General features: G+C 45.5%; 1 protein-coding gene across 4 annotated transcripts in view; it reads right to left on the bottom strand.

Annotated features, from left to right (window-relative positions):
• Window positions 1–16,556: 16,556 nt before the first annotated feature.
• The window catches only part of LOC120051240 (glycogen synthase kinase-3 beta-like), a 51,215-nt gene continuing 43,427 nt past the window's right edge, over window positions 16,557–24,344 (bottom strand). Inside the window, exons 8-11 of one of the 4 annotated variants that reach the window (XM_038997994.1) lie at window positions 23,099–23,206; window positions 20,996–21,203; window positions 19,963–20,061; window positions 16,557–19,284 (exon numbers count right to left, since the gene is read on the bottom strand). In XM_038997994.1, coding sequence (XP_038853922.1) covers window positions 19,220–19,284; window positions 19,963–20,061; window positions 20,996–21,203; window positions 23,099–23,206 — 480 coding nt within the window. In that variant the 3' untranslated portion in view covers window positions 16,557–19,219. The remainder of the gene's footprint in view (window positions 19,285–19,962; window positions 20,062–20,995; window positions 21,204–23,098; window positions 23,207–24,344) is intronic. The other 3 variants (XM_038997996.1, XM_038997995.1, XM_038997997.1) reach the window with 3 other exon arrangements.

Here is a 24,344-nt window from a genome sequence, read left to right as displayed (position 1 = left end):
CAACAAAAAATACCATGCTATTGTTTGAGGATAGTGCACAACAAAACACTTTTATCATGGCAACTGGTTTGATACATTCACCTCTGAAGGTAAATCATGTACTTACATTCAGTAATCTTGCTCCGATTTGTCATCCTGAGGATTCTAGAGATAAAATGTAGAGTAGTTTTGTTTGAAAAAAATCTATTTTTATATTCAAATATAGGAACTGGGTTCTACAGTTTAACCCCACTGTTGTCTCTGGCTCCACACCCCCCAGCCAAGTTCTTTATTTTGATGCATCTCCTGTATGATGGCCTAGTCAGTCAAAAGAGAAATGGGTGATCATACCAGGCTGATTATAACAGCATGACAACTTTGGAGCATTACAGGTCTGAGTAACCTCACCGATGTCTACACGTTAAAGCTCTACTTCATAGCTAGCAAAACACTTAACACATTGTATAACCTGCTCACATCCGGCTCTGTGGCTTTTCTCTCAGAGCTCAGGAGTCTGGCCTCCTTCAGAAGAGCCCAGAGCTTTTTCAAATCAAAATCAAATCAAATGTTATTTGTCACTTGCGCCGAATACAACAGGTGTAGACATTACCATGAAATGTTTACTTTACAAGCCCTTAACCAACAATGCAGTTCAAGAAATAGAGTTAAGAAAATATTTACTAAATAAACTAAAGTAAAAAATAAAATAAAAAGTAAAAAATAAAGTAACAATAACGAGGCTATTAAACAGCGAGTAGCAGCAGTGTAATACAAAGTGTGTGTGTGGGGGGGGTGGTGGTCAATGTAAATAGTCCAGGTGGCCATTTGATTAATTGTTCAGTAGTCTTATGGTTTGGAGGTAGATGGTGTTAAGGAGCCTTTTGGACCTAGACTTGGCGATCCAGTACCGCTTGCCGTGCGGTAGCAGAGAGAACAGTCCATGACTTGGGCGACAGGAGTCTTTGACAATTTTTTGGGCCTTCCTCTGACACTACCTAGTATATAAACTCAGCAAAAAAAGAAACGTCCTCTCACTGTCAACTGCGTTTATTTTCAGCAAACTTAACATGTATAAATGTTTGTATGAACATAACAAGATTCAACAACTGAGACATAAACTGAACAAGTTACAAAGACATGTGACTAACAGAAATTGAATAATGTGTCCCTGAACAAAAAATCTAAAGTAACACCAGATGCATTTTGAGTACTGCAGTGCATCTCCTCCTCATGGACTGCACCAGATTTGCCAGTTCTTGCAGTGAGATGTTACCCCACTGTCACACCCTGGCCTTAGTTATCTTTGTTTTCATTATTATTTTAGTTAGGTCAGGGTGTGACATGGGGAAGTTTGTGTGTTTTTGTATTGTCTAGGGTGTTGTATGGTTTAGGGGGTTTAGTAGAGTAGATGGTTTAGTGTTCAGTGTAGGTGTCTAGGAAAGTCTATGGTTGCCTGAATTGGGTCTCAATTAGAGACAGCTGGTTATGGTTGTCTCTGATTGGGAGCCATATTTAAGGCAACCATAGGCTTTAGCTGTTTTGTGGGTAATTGTCTATGTGTAGTGTTTGTGTCAGCACTATTTGTATTTATAGCTTCACGGTCGTCTGTTTGTTGTTTTGTTTCATTTTTTCCTTCTTATAATAAAGAGAAGATGTATTTTTCACGCGCTGCGCCTTGGTCCTCTCTCTCTCCTATAGACGATCGTGACAGAATTACCCACCAACATCGGACCAAGCAGCGTAAATCAAGGCAGAGTGGCTGGAAGCCCGAGAGGCTCCCCCAAAAATTTCTTGGGGGAGGGCACACGGGGAGTGTGGCTGGGTCAAGTGGGAGAATTGAGCCAGTTCCCCGTGCTTACCATCAGGAGCAGTTGGCTAAACTAAGGTATGAGTCGGAGAATGTGGAGGAGTTATTGGACAGATTGGAGGAAAGTGAAAGGATGGGAGATTATGAGACATTTGAGGAGTTATTGGTGTTATTGGAGGAGAGCGAAGAGAGAGAGATGTTGATATGGGGGAGCATACAACCAGGTAAGGTTGGGAAGCCTCCTGTGCGTCTCCCGAGCCCTGTACGCACTGTTCCTTCTCCCCGCACTCTTCCTGAGGTGCGTGCCCTCAGCCCGGTACCACCAGTAACGGTACCACGCACCAGGCCTATAGTGCGCCTCGAGAGTCCAGTGTGCCCTGTTCCTCCTCCACGTACTAGCCCTATGGTGCGTGTCTCTAGTCCGGTACCACGCACCAAGCTTCCTGTGTGTCAACAGAGCCCTGTTCCTCCTCCACGCACTAACCCTGTGGTGCGTGTCTCCAGCCCATTACCACCAGTGCCTACACCACGCACCAAGCCTCCTGTGTGTCTCCAGGGTCCAGTATGCCCTGTTCCTCCTCCCCGCACTAGCCCTGAGATGCGTGTCCCCAGCCCGGTACCACCAGTTCCGGCACCACGCACTAGGCCTAATGTGCGTCTCCAGGGTCCAGTATGCCCTGTTCCTCCTCCCCGCACTAGCCCTGAGATGCGTGTCCCCAGCCCGGTACCACCAGTTCCGGCACCACGCACTAGGCCAAATGTGCGTCTCCAGGGTCCAGTATGCACTGTTCCTTCTCCCCGTACTCGCCCTGATGTGCGTGCCCTCAGCCCGGTACCACCAGTGCCGGTACCACGCACCAGGCCTATAGTACGCTTTGAGAGTTCAGTGTGCCCTGTTGTTGTTCCCCGCACTAGCCTGAAGGTGCGTGTCCTTAGCCCGGTGCCTCCAGTTCCGGCACCACGCACCAGGCCTACAGTGCGCCTCATCCGGCCAGAGCCATCCGTCTCCCCAGCGCCATCTGAGCCATCCATCTCCCCAGCGCCATCTGAGCCATCCGTCTCCCCAGCGCCATCTGAGCCATCCGTCTCCCCAGCGCCATCTGAGCCATCCGTCTCCCCAGCGCCATCTGAGCCATCCGTCTCCCCAGCGCCATCTGAGCCATCCGTCTGCCCAGTGCCGTCTGAGCCATCCGTCTGTCCCGAGCCATTAGAGCCGCCCGTCTGTCCCGAGCCGTCAGAGCCGTTAGTCAGTCAGGAGCCGCTAGAGCCATTCGTCAGTCAGGATCTGCCAGAGCCGCCAACCAGACAGGATCTGCCAGAGCCGCCAACCAGACAGGATCTGCCAGAGCCGCCAACCAGACAGGATCTGCCAGAGCCGCCAACCAGAAAGGATCTGCCAGAGCCGCCAACCAGACAGGATCTGCCAGATCCGTCAGCCAGCCATGAGCAGCCAGATCCGTCAGCCAGCCATGAGCAGCCAGATCCGTCAGCCAGCCATGAGCAGCCAGATCCGTCAGCCAGCCATGAGCAGCCAGATCCGTCAGCCAGCCATGAGCAGCCAGATCCGTCAGCCAGCCATGAGCAGCCAGATCCGTCAGCCAGCCATGAGCCGTCCAGCCAGGATTCGCCAGAGCCGTCCAGCCAGGATTCGCCAGAGCCGTCCAGCCAGGATTCGCCAGAGCCGTCCAGCCAGGATTCGCCAGAGCCAGCCAGCCAGGATCCGCCAGCCAGCCAGGATCCGCCAGAGCCAGCCAGCCAGGATCCGCCATTCAGTCCGGTGCTGCCCTTCAGTCCGGTGCTGTCCCTCAGTCCGGAGCTGCCGTCCCTCAGTCCGGAGCTGCCCCTTATCCTGGTGCTGCCCCTTATCCTGGTGCTGCCCCTTATCCTGGTGCTGCCCCTTATCCTGGTGCTGCCCCTTATCCTGGTGCTGCCCCCTAGTCCGGTACTGCCCCTTAGTCCGGTGCTGCCCCTTAGTCCGGTGCTGCCACTTAGTCCGGTGCTGCCCCTTATTCCAGTGGGGTTAAGAAAGCGGGTAGTGACTATGGTGGGGTGGGGACCACGACCAGTGCCAGAGCCGCCACCGTGGACAGACGCCCACCCAGACCCTCCCCTAGACTTTATGCTGGTGCGCCCGGAGTTCGCACCTTAAGGGGGGGGTTATGTCACACCCTGGCCTTAGTTATCTTTGTTTTCATTATTATTTTAGTTAGGTCAGGGTGTGACATGGGGAAGTTTGTGTGTTTTTGTATTGTCTAGGGCAGGGGTGTCAAACTCATTCCACGGAGGGCCTAGTGTCTGCAGGTTTTTGGTTTTTCCTTTCAATAAAGCCCTAGACAACCAGGTGTGGGGAGTTCCTAACTAATTAGTGATGTTAATTCATCAATCAAGTACAAGGGAGGAGCGAAAACCCGCAGACACTCGGCCCCCCGTGGAATGAGTTTGACACCTGTGGTCTAGGGTGTTGTATGGTTTAGGGGGTTTAGTAGAGTAGATGGTTTAGTGTTCAGTGTAGGTGTCTGGGAAAGTCTATGGTTGCCTGAATTGGGTCTCAATTAGAGACAGCTGGTTATGGTTGTCTCTGATTGGGAGCCATATTTAAGGCAACCATAGGCTTTAGCTGTTTTGTGGGTAATTGTCTATGTGTAGTGTTTGTGTCAGCACTATTTGTATTTATAGCTTCACGGTCGTCTGTTTGTTGTTTTGTTTCATTATAATAAATAAATAAAGAGAAGATGTATTTTTCACGCGCTGCGCCTTGGTCCTCTCTCTCTCCTATAGACGATCGTGACACCCACTCTTCCACCAAGGCACCTGCAAATTCCCAGACATATCTGGGGGGAATGGCCATAGCCCTCACCCTCCGATCCAACTGGTCCCATACGAGCTCAATGGGATTGAGATCTGGGCTCTTCGCTGGCCATGGCAGAACACTGATATTCCTGTCTTGCAGGAAATCATGCACAGAACGAGCAGTATGGCTGGTGGCATTGTCATGCTGGAGGGTTATGCCAGGATGAGCCTGCAGGAAGGGTACCACATGAGGGAGAAGGATGTCTTCCCTGTAATGCACAGCGTTGAGATTGCCTGCAATGACAACAAGCTCAATCCGATGATGCTGTGACACACCGCCCCAGACTATGACGGACCCTCAACCTTCAAATCGATCCCGCTCCAGAGTACAGGCCTCGGTGTAACGCTTATTCCTTCGATGATAAACTCAAATCCGACCATCACCCCTGGTGAGACAAAACCGCGACTCGTCAGTGAAGAGCACTTTTTGCCAGTCCTGTCTGGTCCAGCGACGGTGGGTTTGTGCCCATAGGCGACATTGTTGCTGTCGTGGAAATATTGAATCAAATATTTCTCAGATACCGGAACATGTAAAATCAAAATAGACTTTATTACAAAAGTAACAGAAGCCGAGCAATTCCATGTAACAACGGAAATCTCTTGGTACAGACCGCAGGCTTTATAGGTTTCCACCTTCAGATAACACACATGGTCACTCCCCTCTATGTAGATGATTAACACCCCTTGGCCTCTCGCCACCATTATCTTAAATGTCTGCGCAGGAGTGAAGGTTTCCCGCGAGAGAGTAACGGTTAATGTGATTGGATGTTAATTATTTGACTAGGCTACCTGTATTTGACATCGTGTTGTTATTTCGCTGAACACTAGATTATTTAATTTGATGTTTGGCAGTGAAACGAGGCTACTCAGGCGAGAAAAAGAACTCACCCAAATGTATAGCCCCATTGGAAAATATAACTGTACTGTTTGAAAATGTGAAGAAAAGAAAAACATGTGATTCGCATTTTTATTTGGCGTACCCCAGACTGCATTGTGCATACCCCTGGGGGTACGTGTACCCCACACCTGCTCTAGGGCTACTACCAAACCAGCCCTACTGTTTAAGTGAGTACTTATCTCTACACGTTAATTGACATTTACTATGAAATAAAAGAAGCCAAACATCTAACTGATGGGGATTTTAGATTTTTCTACTCCAGTTTAAAGAAATACGATTATTTTAGAGGAATGTGACTTGTATTCACACTATTTCACAATGATTAACATTGTGTTAACACCATTTCACAAGGTTTTCTGAAAAAAAACATACCTCTTCACCATTCACTAATCAATCACTTCTATAGTTCAGATTAAATAATTTGGTGTGATGAACCAATAACAAAGGGAGAAATGCAGAGAAGCAATTTGACCATAAGTATTTAGATTGTCATTACTGATACACCTATTAACTAAATGTGAGAACTCTGGCCTTGTGGGCAGGTTTTGAGTGGTCATTGGGCTATAGGTTTTTGCTTGATTTGGCAACACTGTATGCGCCGAAAATCCTCGTGCTGCTTCACATGAAGGTGACATATCTGAGCATACATTTGCACAATAGTCAGTAGTAGGCTACAAGGCACGGAAAATCAAACATTGTATGAGGCGTTATACGTGTCTATACCTTGACTGTAACATGTAATATTCAACTAACAACTGTTAAGGCAAAGCCGCAATATAGTAATTATTGTAAGAATCGAACCGCTCATGCAACGAGAACCAGACTGTTAGGGGAAACCTCAGCACAAACGTTTTTGGGAGACTGGTGTGGAGGAAGGTGGTACAATGTGTAGCTACAGGGCAGACTGCCAGACTGCTATGGAAGGTTGAGTGGAAGCTTATGTGAAATGACTAGCTAGTGTAGTCCAGGGGATGTAATGGCAGATTGGTAAATCACTGGTAATAGGCTGACCACTCCGCTCGCGTTGCCAAAATAATTTTAGAAATCTATGTTGTTCAATTATTGCACCCACACTGCTTGCGGCGCCAACGAGCGTCTGCGTTGCCAAGGGCATTGGTTTATAGAAGCAGGTACCCACGTGCCATCTCCTCATTGGTTATACCCACGTGGGTGATTGAAAGACTAACTCTTTTGCCTGTTGTCCTAGTAATAGTATGAAAGTGTAGATGCCAATCGCCATATAAATTCAAAGATGAAAAAGCCTGGAAGGAGAAGAGATGACTAGAAACGATTCGGTTGACCGTTTTATTTGTGGATTAATTGTCGGAGTAGAGGACCTTGTGCATTTCAGGTAAAATAACAACTCAATGTTTATATCCCAGGACAAATTAGCTAGCTAAATAGGACAAATTAGCTAGCAAGTGCAAGCTAACTAGCTAAATTGCCATACATGTTTAATGCCTTTCGACCTGTCCCCAAATCAATTTCATTGGTTCAGAGTTTGTTTTGATATTTGAACCTGCGTGTCGTGATCGCATCTGGTGTAGGGGGACAAAATAAATGTATGCACGATAGCGCACGACGGCGCACGTGCGCAGCCGGTTTGGGTTCCGTGTAAGTGTAATATCTTGCGTGGAAGTATACTCACTGGCTGTTTGCAGCCTGGAGCAGCTAGCCGCATGGCCAGCCCTTCTTGAGTGTTCCACTTGCTGTGTGCGGTTTATCTGTATCTACGCCCGTGCTTTGTCATACTTGTGTTTTGTTAGCGTTACGTTACGACTCTGTGTGCGTCCATTAGTATGGTGGCTCTTGCTGCCACAAACTGTAATTTACATTACACAACTTTCCGACTGGCTTGTTCTATGTGTGTGTTGTGAATTGCTTTATCATGCTTCTCTGCTAATTACCCTGCAGGGTTTTTTTTCTCTCGTTCTTTCCCCTGCAGAGTGTAAGAGTATCATGGTGGGCTTTCCACTATGTTGAGACATTAACTTTGGAGTTCCTTAATGGAGTTACTCCATCATATGGTGCTGCTTGGATATTAATCCGGCTAGGTAATATTGCAGTTGGCAAAAAACAAATAAATCAAATCCATTACCTGGTTGCTGTTTTCTTTTTGTGTGCCGGCTTTTCCCACACTGGTCTTCCCTGTTTTTTGCAGAGGTACTGGGTAATTTATCCCTCACCGGGCTACAAGCGAGTCATGACAGAAGTGTTGGACCCCTGCTCCGTGGCCTTGTTGGCATGGCTGATATATGGCTTCCCTTTGTGACAGGTGTGATGGTGTCATCCCCCTGGGGATCTGCATACCATGTGTATGCACTGCCTGGGTTTGAGCCATGCGGAGAGGGTGCTGGAGTGCCCTAATGGATGCCTGTTTGTGTGGTGTTCTCAAAATACCTGCACCTGGCGTGATTGGAGGCCATGCGTGAGTGGGTCGGTCAGGCTGAGGGCGAGCTCCCTCCCTCAGGAGTGGTGCACCATCGAGCTGTTAGTCCCTCTACTGGGCCCAGTACCCCTCCCAGGAAGCGTGGCCGGAGCCACTGCAGGTAGAGCCCATCTGCTGCCAGTCCTGGACGGGGGCAGGAGTCGGACCGCTTGGACCACCTTGAGCGGAGGGCGCATGCCCTGCGTCAGGAGGTTGATAGCTTCAATGGCGACGACAGCTGTTCCCTGTTGGCCAGTGATAGGCTGTTCCTTGGGACGATGCTGACACTGTTCACCACCGTGAGCTGGGCTACCAGGCTGACAAGTCATCCGAAGCCGGCAGCGTGGCTTCATCTCCCCCAGCGGCTCGAGAGGCTATGAGGAGCCTACTCACTCAGGTAGCCTCTGCACTGGATATCAAACTGGCGGACAGTGATGACTCTCCATCTGTCCCCATCTCTGCTGAGTTCAGCGAGGCCTTGCAGGAGAGCTGGGCCTTTGTCAGGGGGCGCTTCCGACTCACAGAAGAGACTGGACCATGGAGTTATGTTGCGGGGGTAGAGTCACTCGGCCTCTGGGAGTACCCGACCATGGACACCATGATAGCTGCCCTGGAACTCCCGGACTGGGAGATTATAGAGTGGAACCCGCAACTGAATCCGGGACCCTCCAGAGTCTTTGATCTGGACTTGAAAGCCACATATGGGTCCATCTGCTCACCAACGCGGCCATGCTGCTGCAGGCCTACCTGCAGGCCTACCTGCAGACTCTGTTGCCCCGGCTGCGGGAGGGCGCAGAGGAGCTCTTTCTGGAAGTGATGAAGGTGTCTTGACGGCTTTCCCTGCTCCAGAGGGATGTGGCCCGCGCCAACAGACGGGCCATGGCGCAGGTGGTTACCTCTCAGTGCCATCTCTGGCTGGCCCAATCCCGTCTACCAGCTGCTCTCCAGAGCACATTTGCCACTCTTAGTAAGAACTTTTCAGAAGTTATTCTTGGAAGTTGTGAGCTTAAGTATGATGGGTGCAAAGGATTTACTTCTAAGTTTCCTTGAATGAAAATACTATTGTGATATCATTAAATTACGTTTGCATAACTGCTTGTGCAAAGGTTTTTAAATGCGTAATTTTTGCACATCAAGTGCAAGTTGTCTCTCAGCCAAGAACAGCGAGAGAATGAGGCCGACTTCTCCAAAGAACTAGATGTGGTCAAGGTCTGGAAATGAAGGGTGGAGGAAATGGACAAAAAATATGTAAGCAAGGTTGGCAGTCTCCCTCAAACACATGCAATTATGATAATGCCCTTTTAGTGTAAGAGCTGTTTGAAAATAGCGTTCCTAACCTCTCTGCCAATCAGTGGTGACCCGTCATTCAGGGCAGGGGCTCTCACATTTTTTTTGTTGTTGGTGGGGTTGCCTCTTTTGCATAATATTTTCACATTAATACGTGTAACATATCAGTTTGTAAAAAAAAAAAGTTAATAACATTGAGTTATTAAAGCCTCCATACAAACATGGTCTTGTTTTTGCTTTCTTAAGGCAGCTCCAAAATGCAGGCGTTTCAGCCTAGCTCAGTGCTTTCTGTGGTGGTGGGGCAGCCAGCGGAAAATACGGAGCGTAGGGGTTGGTAATGTTCTCTAGTTGCGCCGTGATTGGCTCAGTGTTCTGTCACTCATGGGGACACCACATCGCTGCCAAATCTATGGGTAGAGCTTGAAAATGCATGCCCCTTCGGTGCTGCCACGTTAGAGGTGCCCATCCAAGAAGGCTCAGGGTCATTGGCCGAAGATAAAATGACATCAAATCTACAGTAGCTTTGATTGGACTGATCATGTCAACGTCATACTTTCAAAATCTTAGCTAGCTGTCATCATCATGAATCAAGTCGACAATCTACTGGCAAATCATTTTTAATCCTTGTCATATGAAGATAAATTATAGATAAAAAGTATCGGTGCTCATCGGCCATTAGACATAAACATTACACAACAAGTTGGAAATCGCAAATTCAACAATGAGTGGTTTGGAAGGAATCAGTAGCTAACTGCAAGCATTGCAAAGCAATCACTAGCCTGCTATTCAGTGGAGTGGGTGTGTGGTCCCAATCCTCGGTTTAAGGTTCTCTTTTCCAAGCTTAAAATGATAGACATTCAACATTGGCAATGCTTTCAATCCAGCATGATTTCTGCCATGCTCAAAACGACTGTTAACTCAGAACTTGGAAATCTGACTTCAGTGAGTTCAAGACACCTGGGAACTCAGGAAAGGTTATCCAACTCGGAATTGTAAGTCGGGAACTCGGGCCTCTTTCTAGAGCTACCTGAAGATCACTGACTTCATCATGATTCGAGATTGTTTTTTCCCCCCCCAGTTCCCAGTTGTCTTGAATGCACCATAAATCCAGAGAATGCCAGACTTTGATGACAAAGTTAATGACAAAATTTGCCCACGAAGGACCACGGCGCCACCTTCCTGTTCAAGTGAGCACAGGACAACAAGGTGAGTCCAAAAAGGTATTGTATGCTGCTGCATAAATGATGTAATATGCCAGGGAGATATGTATACTGCTAAGAAAGTAATACTAAGTGTATGTTGTGTGGTAAGTTGTTAGTAGCCCATGTGCCTCACCCTAATAATTTGGTCTATTTCCCCCTCTTAATTTCACCTACTGTTCTGACTTTGTGGTGCACATGTAGCCTATAACCTGTTTTTAAAGAAATGAAATCATTGAATATTGTAAGAGCTTTCATTGTCTGCTTATATGCCCCCTTTATTTATCCTACGGTTCTGACTTGGTGTACAAGGAGAACACTGTACAAGCGACCCATGTTTTGAATTCTGTCACTGTACATTTCAAAAGTGCTGAACAAAAAGTAATATTGACTACGTCCATCCTAGCTCGCTCATTAATGTCTTAATCCAAATTACGGATTGCCTCTTATCCTCTTGTCGTCCCCTTATGCCATAGTTTGTACATCTCAATTGTCAGTAGAAACTACATTTGTTTAAGCAAGTCAGCCATATCAGCTATGTTTTTGTAAAAGGCAGTAAATGAGGCTGAATGAACTGTTTTGCTGTCAGACAAGGCTCCACTTATAGCCAGGTGTAGCAGTGGTAAGGTGTTGGGACAGCTTTATTTAGGCCCTAACAGTCTGTGGGTACCGTTTGTCACCGTTCTAGTGCAATTAATGTATTGTTCAGTGTTGTAGTGGCTTTGCTGGCATGCAACCCCCCCCCCCACAAAAAAAGGTGTTAGCCCCACCATGCTAAAATTGCCACTGCAGCCAATAACTGCAAATTGTCATTTTTCCACTCTGACACTCCTAGCAAAATTCTTGCTTGAGAAATTGCCCTTTGCTAAGAAACAATTTTTTTTGTTTTCAATTAAAATGGTGAAAAATAATCACAGTTAGGTACTTAATTGTTACCCAGAAGTGATTTGATAGTCAGATAAAAGAGGCTGCATTGAACCTTTTAAAGTTGCAATTTAATGTCTAGAATGAAGCCTGTGCTGCTATAGATGTGTTGAAGGAGAGGGAGAGGGAAATGGCAATCCTCCACCGCAGGTACGTCCAATAACTAAAATAAATATTCAGTTTGACCATTAATGGAGTTCATTGTACTGTAGACAGACAATCCCGCTTGGCAAAAACTGGTTGAATCAACGTTGTTTCCTACATCATTTCAACAAAGAAATTCAATGTGGTGAATCAATGTGGAAAACTGATTGGATTTGCAAAAAGGAAATTTCATCTTTTTTTCACCCAACTTTTAACCTAAATCCAATGACATGGTGACATTTCATGTTGAATTCAGGTTAGTTGACAACTCAACCAAAAGTAAATCAAAACTAAATGTTGAACTGACATCGGTGACCAGTGGGATGGATATGGAAAACATACACAACAATACACACACGTACATTTCAATGCATATTAATTATATGGTTTACTTAGACCATTGTTAAACATTATCCTCTGTGGCACACGAGAGCTAGGCAGCCATTTTAATGTTAGAACTATGTCTAGATGAACTGTCTGAGCTAATCAGAAAACACTATTTAGGCATGGATCTTCTGCTGCTTTTCCCCCAGGCTCACACAGAATGTCCAGCAAATCCTACCCGGTGTCATGCTATCACCTGGTGCCCAAATCCCACCTGGTGCCCACAGACTCTGAGGCCAACACCACTGCTCACCACCCAGGGGACTGTGCCCTGGAAGGCATCTCTCACATGCCCCTGCCAGAGCCCAACTCCTCCCTGGGGCTTCTGTCCAGCTGTGGCTGATCATGGACTAACAGCTCCATCGGTGTTGGATATGCTAGTTCTGTTCACTCTACTGAACCCAGCTGTGGCATCAGCAGCAACTGTAGCAGCAGCAGCTCCTGCTCTGCCCCCCAGCAACACTGACACCACCCAGGGGTGACACTGCCCGTGGCTAACTTAGCAGGGAGCCTATCAGGGCACAGCCACTAACTATATGTGCCCTGAATACAGAACAAAAAAACTGGTAAACAACCAAGGACCAGACTTGTACTGTGTATAACCCTCCCATGCAAAGTGAATGACAGGTAAATACTTTTTTTCTGACAACCAATCATCACAGTAACATACAAGTGCTCAATATAAAACCTTGAGTATGAACAGACGTACTCTCCTTGGAAGTAACATTTGTTTTTATGATACAATATGCTGTTATATCCATCAAACACATCCAGAGTGTACATACAGGACGTGTTCCTAACTGTTCTGAGTCTCGGTGGTGGAGGGAGGTGGAGAGGTAGCATAGATGACCTGGAAGCTCTTTCCCTCGTCCATCAGGTCCTCCATGCTGACCCCCAGGAAGCCCACAGCCCTCAGGGCCTGCATGTAGGGCTCAGGCTCCACCATCACACCTTTGAAGAAGCCCTGCGTCATGCCATGACGCAGGAAGCCCAGGTCACACGTTGCCAACATCCTCGCTCCTACCGGGAAGGAAGAAAAGGAGGTGGTTGTATTCATTAGAACTATCCTTCTATTTCTATGGTAACCATCATACAGAGAGATACAACAACAACAGGTTCTGTGCACTGCAATACTGTCTTCCTGTATAGGCTGCTGTGATAACTCTATAGATATGCAGTGCCGTAGAGATGCAGTAAACGTTTAGTGCATGTTGTTATACAGCTTGTATAGTATGGCTCTGATTGCACTCACATTGCCCTCTACTGTTTGCAATAAAGAATTGCATCTTGTGTGTGCCTGTGGCATATGCATGTGTGTGCCGTGCTTCCACTAACCTGGCCTCATGACACGGAGCAGTTCGGCGGTGGCGATGGCCATGTCCGGCCAGTAGAGATGGCAGTTGGAGTGGAAGACTCTGTCAATGCAGTGGTCCGGGAGGAGAATACACTCCACCCTGCCCTGGAGCAGGTGGACCTTCCCTGAGGCCAGCTGAGGGCCCAGACGCTCCCGGGACACCTTGTGCATGTACTCTGAGACGTCCAGGCCGAACAGCCTGCCCCTGCGGGTCCGTCGGGTACTTCAAAGCCTCCTGGAGCCCCAGGCCTGGACCAAAGCCAACCTGGAGGACTGAGTAGATTTGATCGCACTGGATCAAGTGTGTGCGAGTGTGTGTGCGTGCGTGCGATCTGTTGGTAAAGCATGGTGCTTGCAACGCCAGGGTTGTGGGTTCAACCCCTTTGGGGGACCAGTATGAAAATGTATCCACTCACTACTGTCTGGATAAGAGTGTCTGCTAAATTACTCGTGTGTGTGTGTGTGTGTGTGTGTGTGTGTGTGTGTGTGTGTGTGTGTGTGTGTGTGTGTGTGTGTGTGTGTGTGTGTGTGTGTGTGTGTGTGTGTGTGTGTGTGTGTGTGTGTGTGTGTGTGTGTGTGTGTGTGTGTGTGTGTGAAATAAAGTAATACCCCTTTCATACACAGACAGAAATCCCATCTTCTTTCTACTTGCTTTTTGTTTATCTGAACGGGGTATGTTGTAAAAAACAAGGTATATTAAATCCCACCTCGAGACCGAGCCATGAAACCTGCATTTTCACAGACCCTGTAACCAAAATACAGGTATTGGGTCTAGGTGAATGGTCCTCAACTTTTTTTGCAGGTAAATTCATTAACACTTCCATTATTTACATGTCCCAAATTTGAATTGCACCCCTCCCAATTTGCCAGTTACCGACTGATACATATAAAATGGCAAGAAAGTGGTACATAAGGGTTTGAAAGGGGGTCATGTAAACATTGCTTTGCATTTTTTTACAGGTAACCACATCTGTGTGAAATAGGTATAAGTGTATCACATAAGCTGCTACCTCCAGGATAGCATGATGGGCCTGGATCTGACACAGTTTGACAACGTTCTTGATCATCACATTGTTGTACTTCTCCATTGTCCGCTTAGTGTAGAGGCCCATCAAGCTTTTGTTGGGGTGCGCCAGATTGCGCGTTATTCCATTAGTAAAAATGGCCGATACACATGGTGAAACAAGTGCCAAAATGAATGACAGTTGAAGAACACACGTGATACGTTCACATTAACGGGCACTAATGGCTGAACTATTTTCAAAACATCTACGCTGATCAAATAGAACATGAGTTGGAACTGGTTGTTATAAATTATACTGAAATGTTGTGTTAAAAATGTAGCAGGGGCTGAATACTACCAATAAATCGCCCTGGACATATCTGACACACCGGCCCACCAGAGGCAAATGGGCCAGTCCACTAAACTATTTTGAGCCAGTGTTTTAAATGGGATAGCTGCCCATTAGCCAAATTATAATTTTTTGCAAAAAATCCTAACATTTGTTAAGTCGCTCTGTATAAGAGCGTCTGCTAAATGACTTAAATGTAAAATGTAAATGTTAAGAGGCCTGTTTTTTTTGGCACGAACTACTATTTCTGTTTTCTGGGCTGCAGTTTTGGATTTTGAGAAGCTTTTGAATTGTTTTTCCAGTTATGATGCTGTTATTACTAAGAAACAGACAGGAATATAATATCATATAATATAAATATAAATTAAACACATTACCTGGAAAGAAAGGAATATCTCTCAGTAGATCATTATACTTTCTATATTTACTCATAATGCTGTGGAAGTATTTATCCTACAGGGATAAAACACCAGAGGGTAAGTAAGTCATTAAAGTCAATAATTACACAGAAATAAAACATTTGAAGCAAAAGCTTTTTGACAAGATTTCTTCATAAAGTTTTTGTTCACAGACATAGTGAGTAATTCTAATGTAGTCTACAAATGTTTGATTGAAATGGGAACAATGAATGATTCACTTGCTCAGACATTGATTGAATAAATACACTTATCAGGTAATATCTCACATCTACACTGCTATTCTACACAGAGTTCCTAGTTTTGGGAATAAAAGGAAACTGACCTGATTGGTTTGAGGGGATCTGGGTTCAGTTCAATATGGAATCCCTCGTAGTAGCAGATCAGAGAAGACCGAACTAACACATAAAACAGAATCCTGGTTTGTCTGACTTACTGTCCTGTGAATGTCCTGTAGCATTCTTTAAAAACGTGTATCAACTCTCTATCTCTGATTGTGCAGTCTCTTAAAGTCACATTCGGACAATGAAAATGTCTTCACATTATGTTCCTCCAATATGATAATATTGTAACAGTCAAATTAGCATTGAAAGACAGCTTGTAGTACCCTCCGTTTGCCTCAACAGTCCTTGACTAATGAATAGCAGCAATACCCTGGTGCCATTTTCAACTCCGTTACATACATTGTATAGGTTGCGATTAATCTATATGATTAGACATTTACTGATGATATACACTGCTCAAAAAAATAAAGGGAACACTTAAACAACACAATGTAACTCCAAGTCAATCACACTTCTGTGAAATCAAACTGTCCACTTAGGAAGCAACACTGATTGACAATAAATTTCACATGCTGTTGTGCAAATGGAATAGACAAAAGGTGGAAATTATAGGCAATTAGCAAGACACCCCCAATAAAGGAGTGGTTCTGCAGGTGGTGACCACAGACCACTTCTCAGTTCCTATGCTTCCTGGCTGATGTTTTGGTCACTTTTGAATGCTGGCGGTGCTTTCACTCTAGTGGTAGCATGAGATGGAGTCTACAACCCACACAAGTGGCTCAGGTAGTGCAGCTCATCCAGGATGGCACATCAATGCGAGCTGTGGCAAGAAGGTTTGCTGTGTCTTTCAGCGTAGTGTCCAGGGCATGGAGGCGCTACCAGGAGACAGGCCAGTACATCAGGAGACGTGGAGGAGGCCGTAGTAGGGCAACAACCCAGCAGCAGGACCGCTACCTCCGCCTTTGTGCAAGGAGGAGCACTGCCAGAGCCCTGCAAAATGACCTCCAGCAGGCCACAAATGTGCATGTGTCTGCTCAAACGGTCAGAAACAGACTCCATGAGGGTGGTATGAGGGCCCGACGTCCACAGGTGGGGGTTGTGCTTACAGCCTGCTGGAGGTCACTTGTATAAGAACGCAAATACCTGCGTTCTTATACAAGTTCAAGTAACTCAGTTTCAATGTTTTCTCTGTTCCAAACACAACCCAGGTAGCATATGAGAACATAACAAAAGACATGACACAGTTTGTTCATTTCCAGGCTAACCTACTGTTTATTTAATGCAAATTACAGTATCAGGTAACTATTTCTCTGAACCAAGTCACATAGAGACAGAAATATTTACAGGGAGAGGGGACATTAAGCATACCTTCACAGAACAAAAGGTTTATATTCAAAATGAAATCAAAACTTCAGTCACAGAGGCATTCAAGTAGTAGTAATGTTAGTTTTTTTCTGTTGTAAAGTCTTAATTTCTGAATATAACCCAGTCCCTTTTCCTTTAATTTTTATATATATATTTTTTTAAACATTGTGTTTTGTACATATATTATCCTTAAAGTCACAAGAAGTGGTCACATTGTTTGTTTTACAGGCCAAATGATTGGATAGCAACACATTTACGGATGCAAATATTACAAGCAAGCATACAAATATATGCTTTAAAAAATGTAATAAAAAAACATGAAGGATCGGTGCTACATGACATCTCTCCCAGAGTGCTGTTGAGAATGTGGACACACAAATCCTACAGACAAATTGTTTATTGCCATAGTTGAGAAAGTAATACTGAATACGATAAGACTTCCCCCCCCAAACCATGTGGGGTTGTACGTGCATCGCTCATAAAACCATAAAAACACATTTTAAAACCCACCCCAAACCTTCCTGGAAAGAGAATGTATTTTTAAAGTGTCTGAGAAAATCAATGCTACAACTCCCCCAACCCACCACCATCAAAGGGGATCCCAAAGTCAAAGACACATAGCCAATCGTACAAAAAGAAACAGTGACGAGGTGGAGGGGTGATGTGATGAGTGTGGTCTGTGTGAAGCCTGGCTTTGCAGTGAATTGTGGAACATGAACGATCAGAGAGGTGGAAAGGGGAAGTCAACAGCACTCCGCGAAGGAATAGGGTGAAGCTGCCCTGTACGCTGGTCTCGAGTCAGTTTTGTGTTTTCACACTATGATTAGGATTTCGGGAGGCCAAGCTGATCCTAGATCTGTGCGTAAGGGCAATTTCACAACAGAGCCTCCAGGTAGGACCATAGAGGGAGGAGACCTGGGGAAGAGAGGAGTGAACGAGTGGAAGCAAAGGCACTCCAACCTATAGATACACTATACATTACTGGTTATCCTTACAATGATACAGCCGGCACCTACTGTACAGTCGAGATTGAACTATATGGCTGGAGGAGAAAAACAAAGCTGATCTACAGTTTGACTATACAATAACTTTTAACCTGAATGTTTTTTTCTTTTGTATTCTTCTTTATACCATTCATTTTTGTTTTGTTTTTGCTCGTTAACAGTTCTTGGGTCTGCCTACTTACATACCATACATACCACAGGAAGACACGCACACGTAAGCCAGTTTGGTGAGGAGCATCTACTTACATAAATACATACACATTTGTGTGTACTTCTTGTATAGGTCTTCAAAGTGTTGAGGGATGGGATGGAAGGACTTTCAGTTGCAAAAGGAGAGCAGGAAAGGGTGAAGTCAGAATGAGGAAGAACTTCCAACAGTGGTTTAAAATGACATGGGGGCTGCGTCTGAAATGACACCCTATTCCCTACTACTTTTGCCCAGAGCTATGTGGACTGTGGTCAAAAGCAGTGCACTAAATTATAGGGAACATTCGGACACAGAATGGTAACAAAGAAAGATTGTGATGAAATGCAGCACAATCAACAGCATACGCCCTCATCCAAGCATCCTTCATAGCCAGTCCCCGAAACCCACCCCACCCTAACAAGAAATGGAACAATACCAGGCATTACTAGTCATAATGTCTATCTGACAAGCAGCAGGAAAAGTAAAACAGAGGTCGTGGTCTTCATTGAAATCACATGAAAGACCAGCAGAATATCTTGCTCTTAGGTCTGTTCTGGCAAAGCTTTGTCGGTACGGCATTACCCTTAGGGGAAAAACGGGGTAAAACTCATTTCTGCACCGCTTCTGGGGACGAACCCAAAAAACATGCGGAGGTGCGAGACAACTGTTGCCTTACGAGCAGAATCACAAAATGGTGCTGCATACAGTAGCAGAATTGTGATTTCTGAAGCGGGAGAGAGAGAGAGTAGCTGACACAATTCTACAATATATCAACTGTGTATGTGTACATTGAACACAGACAGATATCGAGGTCAACCATTAAAAGTCACAATGTCATCAAGGTCCTCAGATGTATATGTATGAATGGGTGGGATGGGGTCGACAGGGGCCCCAAGGGGCCACAGTCTGAACGTAAGGCTGTTGCAGGAGGCATGTAGAGGCCTCCCCTACACAGAGAGTGGGTGACTATACCTAGCGTAAGAAAAAAAGAAGATTGTCTATGGAAACAAACACGTCAGAGTACTTTTGTATACTTATTTAGCTATACATGATCTCTACACTAAACACACCCGCACTCAGTCCCCTCCTCTTCAAAGCACAGAAAGATGAAGTGCAGCTCTGAGAACATATCACGGTTGTCCTTTTTGTACAAATAAATAAACAAACATTAACACGATGGGAGAGGGTGGAGGTGGTAGGGGAATAACGAAGTTCCGATTCGGTTTTCCTTGCGTTCATCTTTATCGGGTGTCAGTTTTCTTGCTTTGCTTTATTAGTTGTTTGGTGTGCAGCCATGCCACTGTTGTTGTCCAGGAGCTGGGGCATGGGCAGCGGGCAGACGGGTCAGGAAGAGGGCTCAGGTGGAGGCGTTGGAGGCGGAGGCAGCGTTGGTGGTATGGCCACGGTCTCCGCTGTTGGCATCTGGAAATGGAAGCAGTACGTTACACTACTCGCCTTTAATGAGGAGAGCTCTGGGCCCTTATTCACAAAGCGTCTCAGAGTAACAGAGCTGATCTGGGATCAGGTCCACCCTTTCCATATCATGTTATTCATTATTTTCTAAAGGGGAAATCTGGTCCTAAATCAGCACTCTAGACGCTATACTCTGGGACGCATTGTGAACACGGGCCCTGGTTAGTACTGAGAAGAGACTAGCCAGGAGTACTGAGAGGGAGGACAGAGGAGGAGAGAGAGAGGTTCCCAATCCTCCACTGACCCCTAGCCCCTGCCACAAGAACCCTAGTTTACACCTATCCAACCCTGTCAGATATACAAACGTGTCTAGGGGTTGATTTAGGAATGGCAATAGTGGGAGAGGCAGGGTGAGAGAGACACGAGAGGCAGGGTGAGAGAGAGACAGAGAGGCAGGGTGAGAGAGAGACAGAGAGGCAGGGTGAGAGAGAGACAGGGTGAGAGAGACACGAGAGACAGGGTGAGAGAGAGACAGAGAGACAGGGTGAGAGAGACACGAGAGACAGGGTGAGAGAGAGACAGAGAGGCAGGGTGAGAGAGAGAGACAGAGAGGCAGGGTGAGAGAGAGAGACAGAGACACAGGGTGAGAGAGAAAGAGAAAGACAGGGGGGTGGGGGGTGTACTGACCTGAGGGTGCGGAGGCATTGGTAGGGGTGAAGGCCCCGGGCTGATTCCGGGCGTGGGCGGGGATGAGGATGGAGGCTAGGGAGGGGTTACTGGACAACTCTGGAAGCAGAGAAGAAAAAAACACCACGTTAGACACAATCACCTATAGACAGAGAGCACATCTTAGATTTACAACTACAGACCCGACTATCACCACCATCCTACCGGAGTCACAGCATGCATTGATGACCACATCGTAATCAATCACCATCCTCAACTTCAGTAAGTCACATTCTGTGTCTATGGACAAAATTTGCATACGCCCAAAGTTTACACTTGCACACTCCCCATCATGGATTTAAAAGAGTTGGATTGGTGTAAATAGTGACTAGAGGGTGTTTCCAACAATGTCACATCCACGACAAGAAGTGTGAAAGTGCACACTTTGTGAGAAGGGTGGAGAGTCAGGATACAACCACATCTACCAGTTACAACCACAGAGCCAACTACCCAAATACAGTTACCTATAGACACACATTCTACCATTTGGCCTACAACCACAGATCCAACTACCCAAATACAGTTACCTATAGACACACATTCTACAATTTGGCCTACAACTACAGGCCCAACTTTCACATTCACCATCATAGCATATTTAGCCTTTATTTTAGCAGGGCCATTGAGACCAAGCTCTCTTTTACAAGGGAGACCTGCATTACAAAGCAGCAAGGAATAGTGACACAATTACATCAATCATAGTCACAGCATTAATTCGCTGTGATCAAATTTCAATCTTAACCACAATTATCTGATGGATTAATAGTCACATTCCCCATTATCAACCACCACGCTAATCAGGAGTCAAATTTATAGAAATATAATTACTAGAACAGACATTCCTATTCAAGTCAAAGTTCTGTGATGAGAAGACTGGCATCCATATTTAGTGGTCCCATGAGTGTTCCAGTCAAATTTGCAGTCGTCTGAGGGGCTTTGTCCATTCTAGTAATTCTGTAGGAGATACAGAGCTGTGTCTGAGCTCCATCCATACCCTGTGTGGAGAAGTTGAAGAGCAGGGGCTTCTCGCGCCCGTTGGGCAGCTTGAGGTTGGGGTCCCGGAGCTCGTCGAAAAAGGTGTGGGCACAGGCCTCCAGGGGCGTGAAGCGCGCTGTGGGCGTGTACTCCAGCAGCCGCGAGCACAGAGCGATGGCCTCAGGGGGCGTGCGCGGCCGGAACACCTGAGAGCCAATCACACAAGGCTGAAACCGGTCAATGACATAGGTTAGAGGTGACACGTCGGCTAAAGCTCCTGGGTGAAGATTACCCTAGGTACAGATCTAGGATCAGCTTCCCCCAATCCTAACCTTAAGCATTAGTGGGGAATATGCAAAACTGACCAAAGATCAGCGTCCAGAGACATCTTCACCCTACACCTGCTAAACCAATGACAGCTAAATATTATACAGTGCCTGTGCAAAATCCCAATTAATTTTTAATTAAAAAAGAAATCTAAGGCTGCAAAATGTGAAAACTGTGCAAGGGTGAAGACTTTCACTAGGCACTGTATATACACACGACACTACAAGTGGAATGACAGGGTTTTAAAATCTTGCTCCTTGCTCCTTTAAACAACTTTACAAAGCCTTACATACACTATACATATACACTAATATATATATATATGGTTCTTACATCTGGTGTTTTTTTGCCTATGAATGTTTTCTGAAGCATTTATAGACTTATAAAAGCTTCATTAAACCTTTGAAGTGACTGTTTAAAGTGGGACCTAAAATGTCTTGTAGATTCACTTTTATTCAGACACCAACAGGCCAGAGGACAGTGCAGTGCAGTACTACACCACCAGAGGGAGTGTAAACATATCTTAAAGGCGCTACATGGTCAATCCCGATCTCTGCATTGGCCGTGCAGCGTTTAAGGTGATATGGCCTCTGCAGAAGTCAGGGCATTCATACTTCTTGCGCTTCACCGAGCAGCCCAAAGCTGTTTTGAAGGAAGAAGTGAGTTTGTGTTTATACAGGACCTCCCGCCTTCACCTACCGTCAACCAATCATGTCAATGCGGAGCCATACGGAGCCCTCCGCATTGTTACAGAATTTGAGAGGCGCAAAGAGATACAGAGCTCAACTTGGCCACACCACCCACACGTCACCTCCGACCACATTTTCAGATCAAGCATAAATTGTCTCTTGCAGAGGAGAGAGCTGGTGTAAAACCGTGGGTCAAATATTGCGGTCCCAATAACCTCCCTACCTGTATCCCTTCCCCTTGGCCCTAACATGCTGACCAAACCGCAGGCGTACGCCATAGCGCGCAAGTTCATTTTGTTCACCCACACCAGAAGCGATCAGGACACGCAGGTTTAAATATCAAAACAAACTCTGAACCAATTATATTAATTTGGGGACAGGTCAAAAAGCATTAATCATGTACGGCAATTTAGCTAGCTAATTTGTCCTGGTATATAAACATTAAGTTGTTATTTTACCTGAAATGCACAAGGTCCTCACAGATAAAACGGTAAACCGAATACGTTTCTCGTCATCTCTCCTCCTTCCTTCAGGCTTCTTTGGACTTTATATGACAGTTGGCAACCAACTTTACAGCATTACTACAACCGACCGGAGTGTGGACCTAAGTTCATTTTTCAATCACCCACGTGGGTATATGCTCCTAAAAACCAATGAGCATGTAACCCTTCGATGTGTGCAGATTTGTAAAGGTGGAATAATTATCCAACCCTTCAGATGTGGAAACACTCAAGGGTTAGAGCCTACGGGGAGAGCAATCGTCAGCGAATTTGGACCAGCTGTCCGTTTTGTCACCAATGTGGTGAGGTACATTGTGAGTCCTGCACCCAACTGAGCACATGCTGTTCAACCTGCAGATTCTAAAATGAGCTCTGTGTGAGTGTTTGTGTGTACACTGCTGTTCCTCTGCTTGCCCCTGGGGCTGGTGACTGTGTGAAAGTGTTTAACATGCTTATCTCAAGAACACTGGAGTTCACTGATGCATGTGTGAGATTTGAAGACGGGGAGAATCTGAACTTCCTCTTAAATTACATTTTCACTCAGCGACAGAGAAACTCAGATGTAGGCAACTGAGATTTTAAAATAGTAAAAAACGGTTCCTGTACCTGTTGACTCACCTTAGTCCATGGGTGTGCCTTGATCTGAGGGAACTTAAACTCAGTGTAGTTGGGATTCATCTCTCTGATCTGTTCCCGAGTGGGAGTGCCGAGAACCTGGGGAGACACGGAGACAGAGGAACCGTTTTCCCATCGATATGTACAACTATGTACATTTGAAGTATCAGGTGTGTACTTAGTACTTGTATGGCAAAACGGAAGTTAATCACTTATTACATTAGTTACATTACCACCAGGGTTGTTCTCAATTCAGAATTTTGGAATTGACTCCCATTCAATTCATCAGTTGAAATTCTAATTGGACTGGCCACACCCCACAGGATGTAGAATTTGAGTGGCAGGAAATATAATTTAACTCAAAGAAATTCCACTCAGTCATAGAACATGGGAGATTCATTGAATCTGACAGGTCACACAGACACCAAAGAATACATTGGTTTTCTCTGGAAACAATGTTCATACTCTTAACCTTAGTGCTTAAAATAGCCAATTATATTTCCACCACCCATTTCATTTCTTTGGCTTCTTTTTGAAGGCTCTAGGGTCAACTTGAGGGATAAACTGGGAAATGTAGTACTTAAAAAAATTTAAGTGATTAATGACATATAAAAAAAAAAACATTTTAAGAGTGTCCTGAAAATACATTTTTTCATCAATATTTTATATGCGAGTATATATGATGTTTTATGTACAATATGTACACTGAACAAAAATATAAAATGCAACATGCTAAAATTTCAAAGATTTGAGTGAGTTACAGTTCATATAAGGAAATAAGTCATTTTAAATGAATAAATTAGGCCCTAATCTATCGATTTCACATGGCTGGGAATACAGATATGCATCTGTTGTTTACAGATACCTTAAAAGAAAAGGTAGGGACGTGGATCAGAAAACCAGTCAGTATCTGATGTGACCACCATTTAACTTATGCACACATCTCATGCACAAATCTCCTTCGCATAGTTGGCTTTTGACTGTGGCCTGTGGAATGTTGTCCTACTCCTCTACAATGGCTGTGCGAAGTTGCTGGATATTGGCAGGAACTGGAAAGAGCTGTTGTACAGGTTGATCCAGAGCATCCCAAACATGCTCAATAGGTGACATGTCTGGTGAGTATGCAGTCCATGGAAGACCTGGGACATTTTCAGCTTCCAAGACTTGTGTACAGATCCTTGCGACATGGGGCCATGCCTTATGCTGAAACATGAGGTGATGGCGGCGGATGAATGGC

The sequence above is a fragment of the Salvelinus namaycush genome, chromosome 7 (assembly GCF_016432855.1).
Source record: "Salvelinus namaycush isolate Seneca chromosome 7, SaNama_1.0, whole genome shotgun sequence".
NCBI lineage: Eukaryota > Metazoa > Chordata > Actinopteri > Salmoniformes > Salmonidae > Salvelinus > Salvelinus namaycush.
The sequence above is the reverse complement of the archived record's forward strand: the minus strand, read 5'-3'. Positions and strand labels throughout refer to the sequence as shown.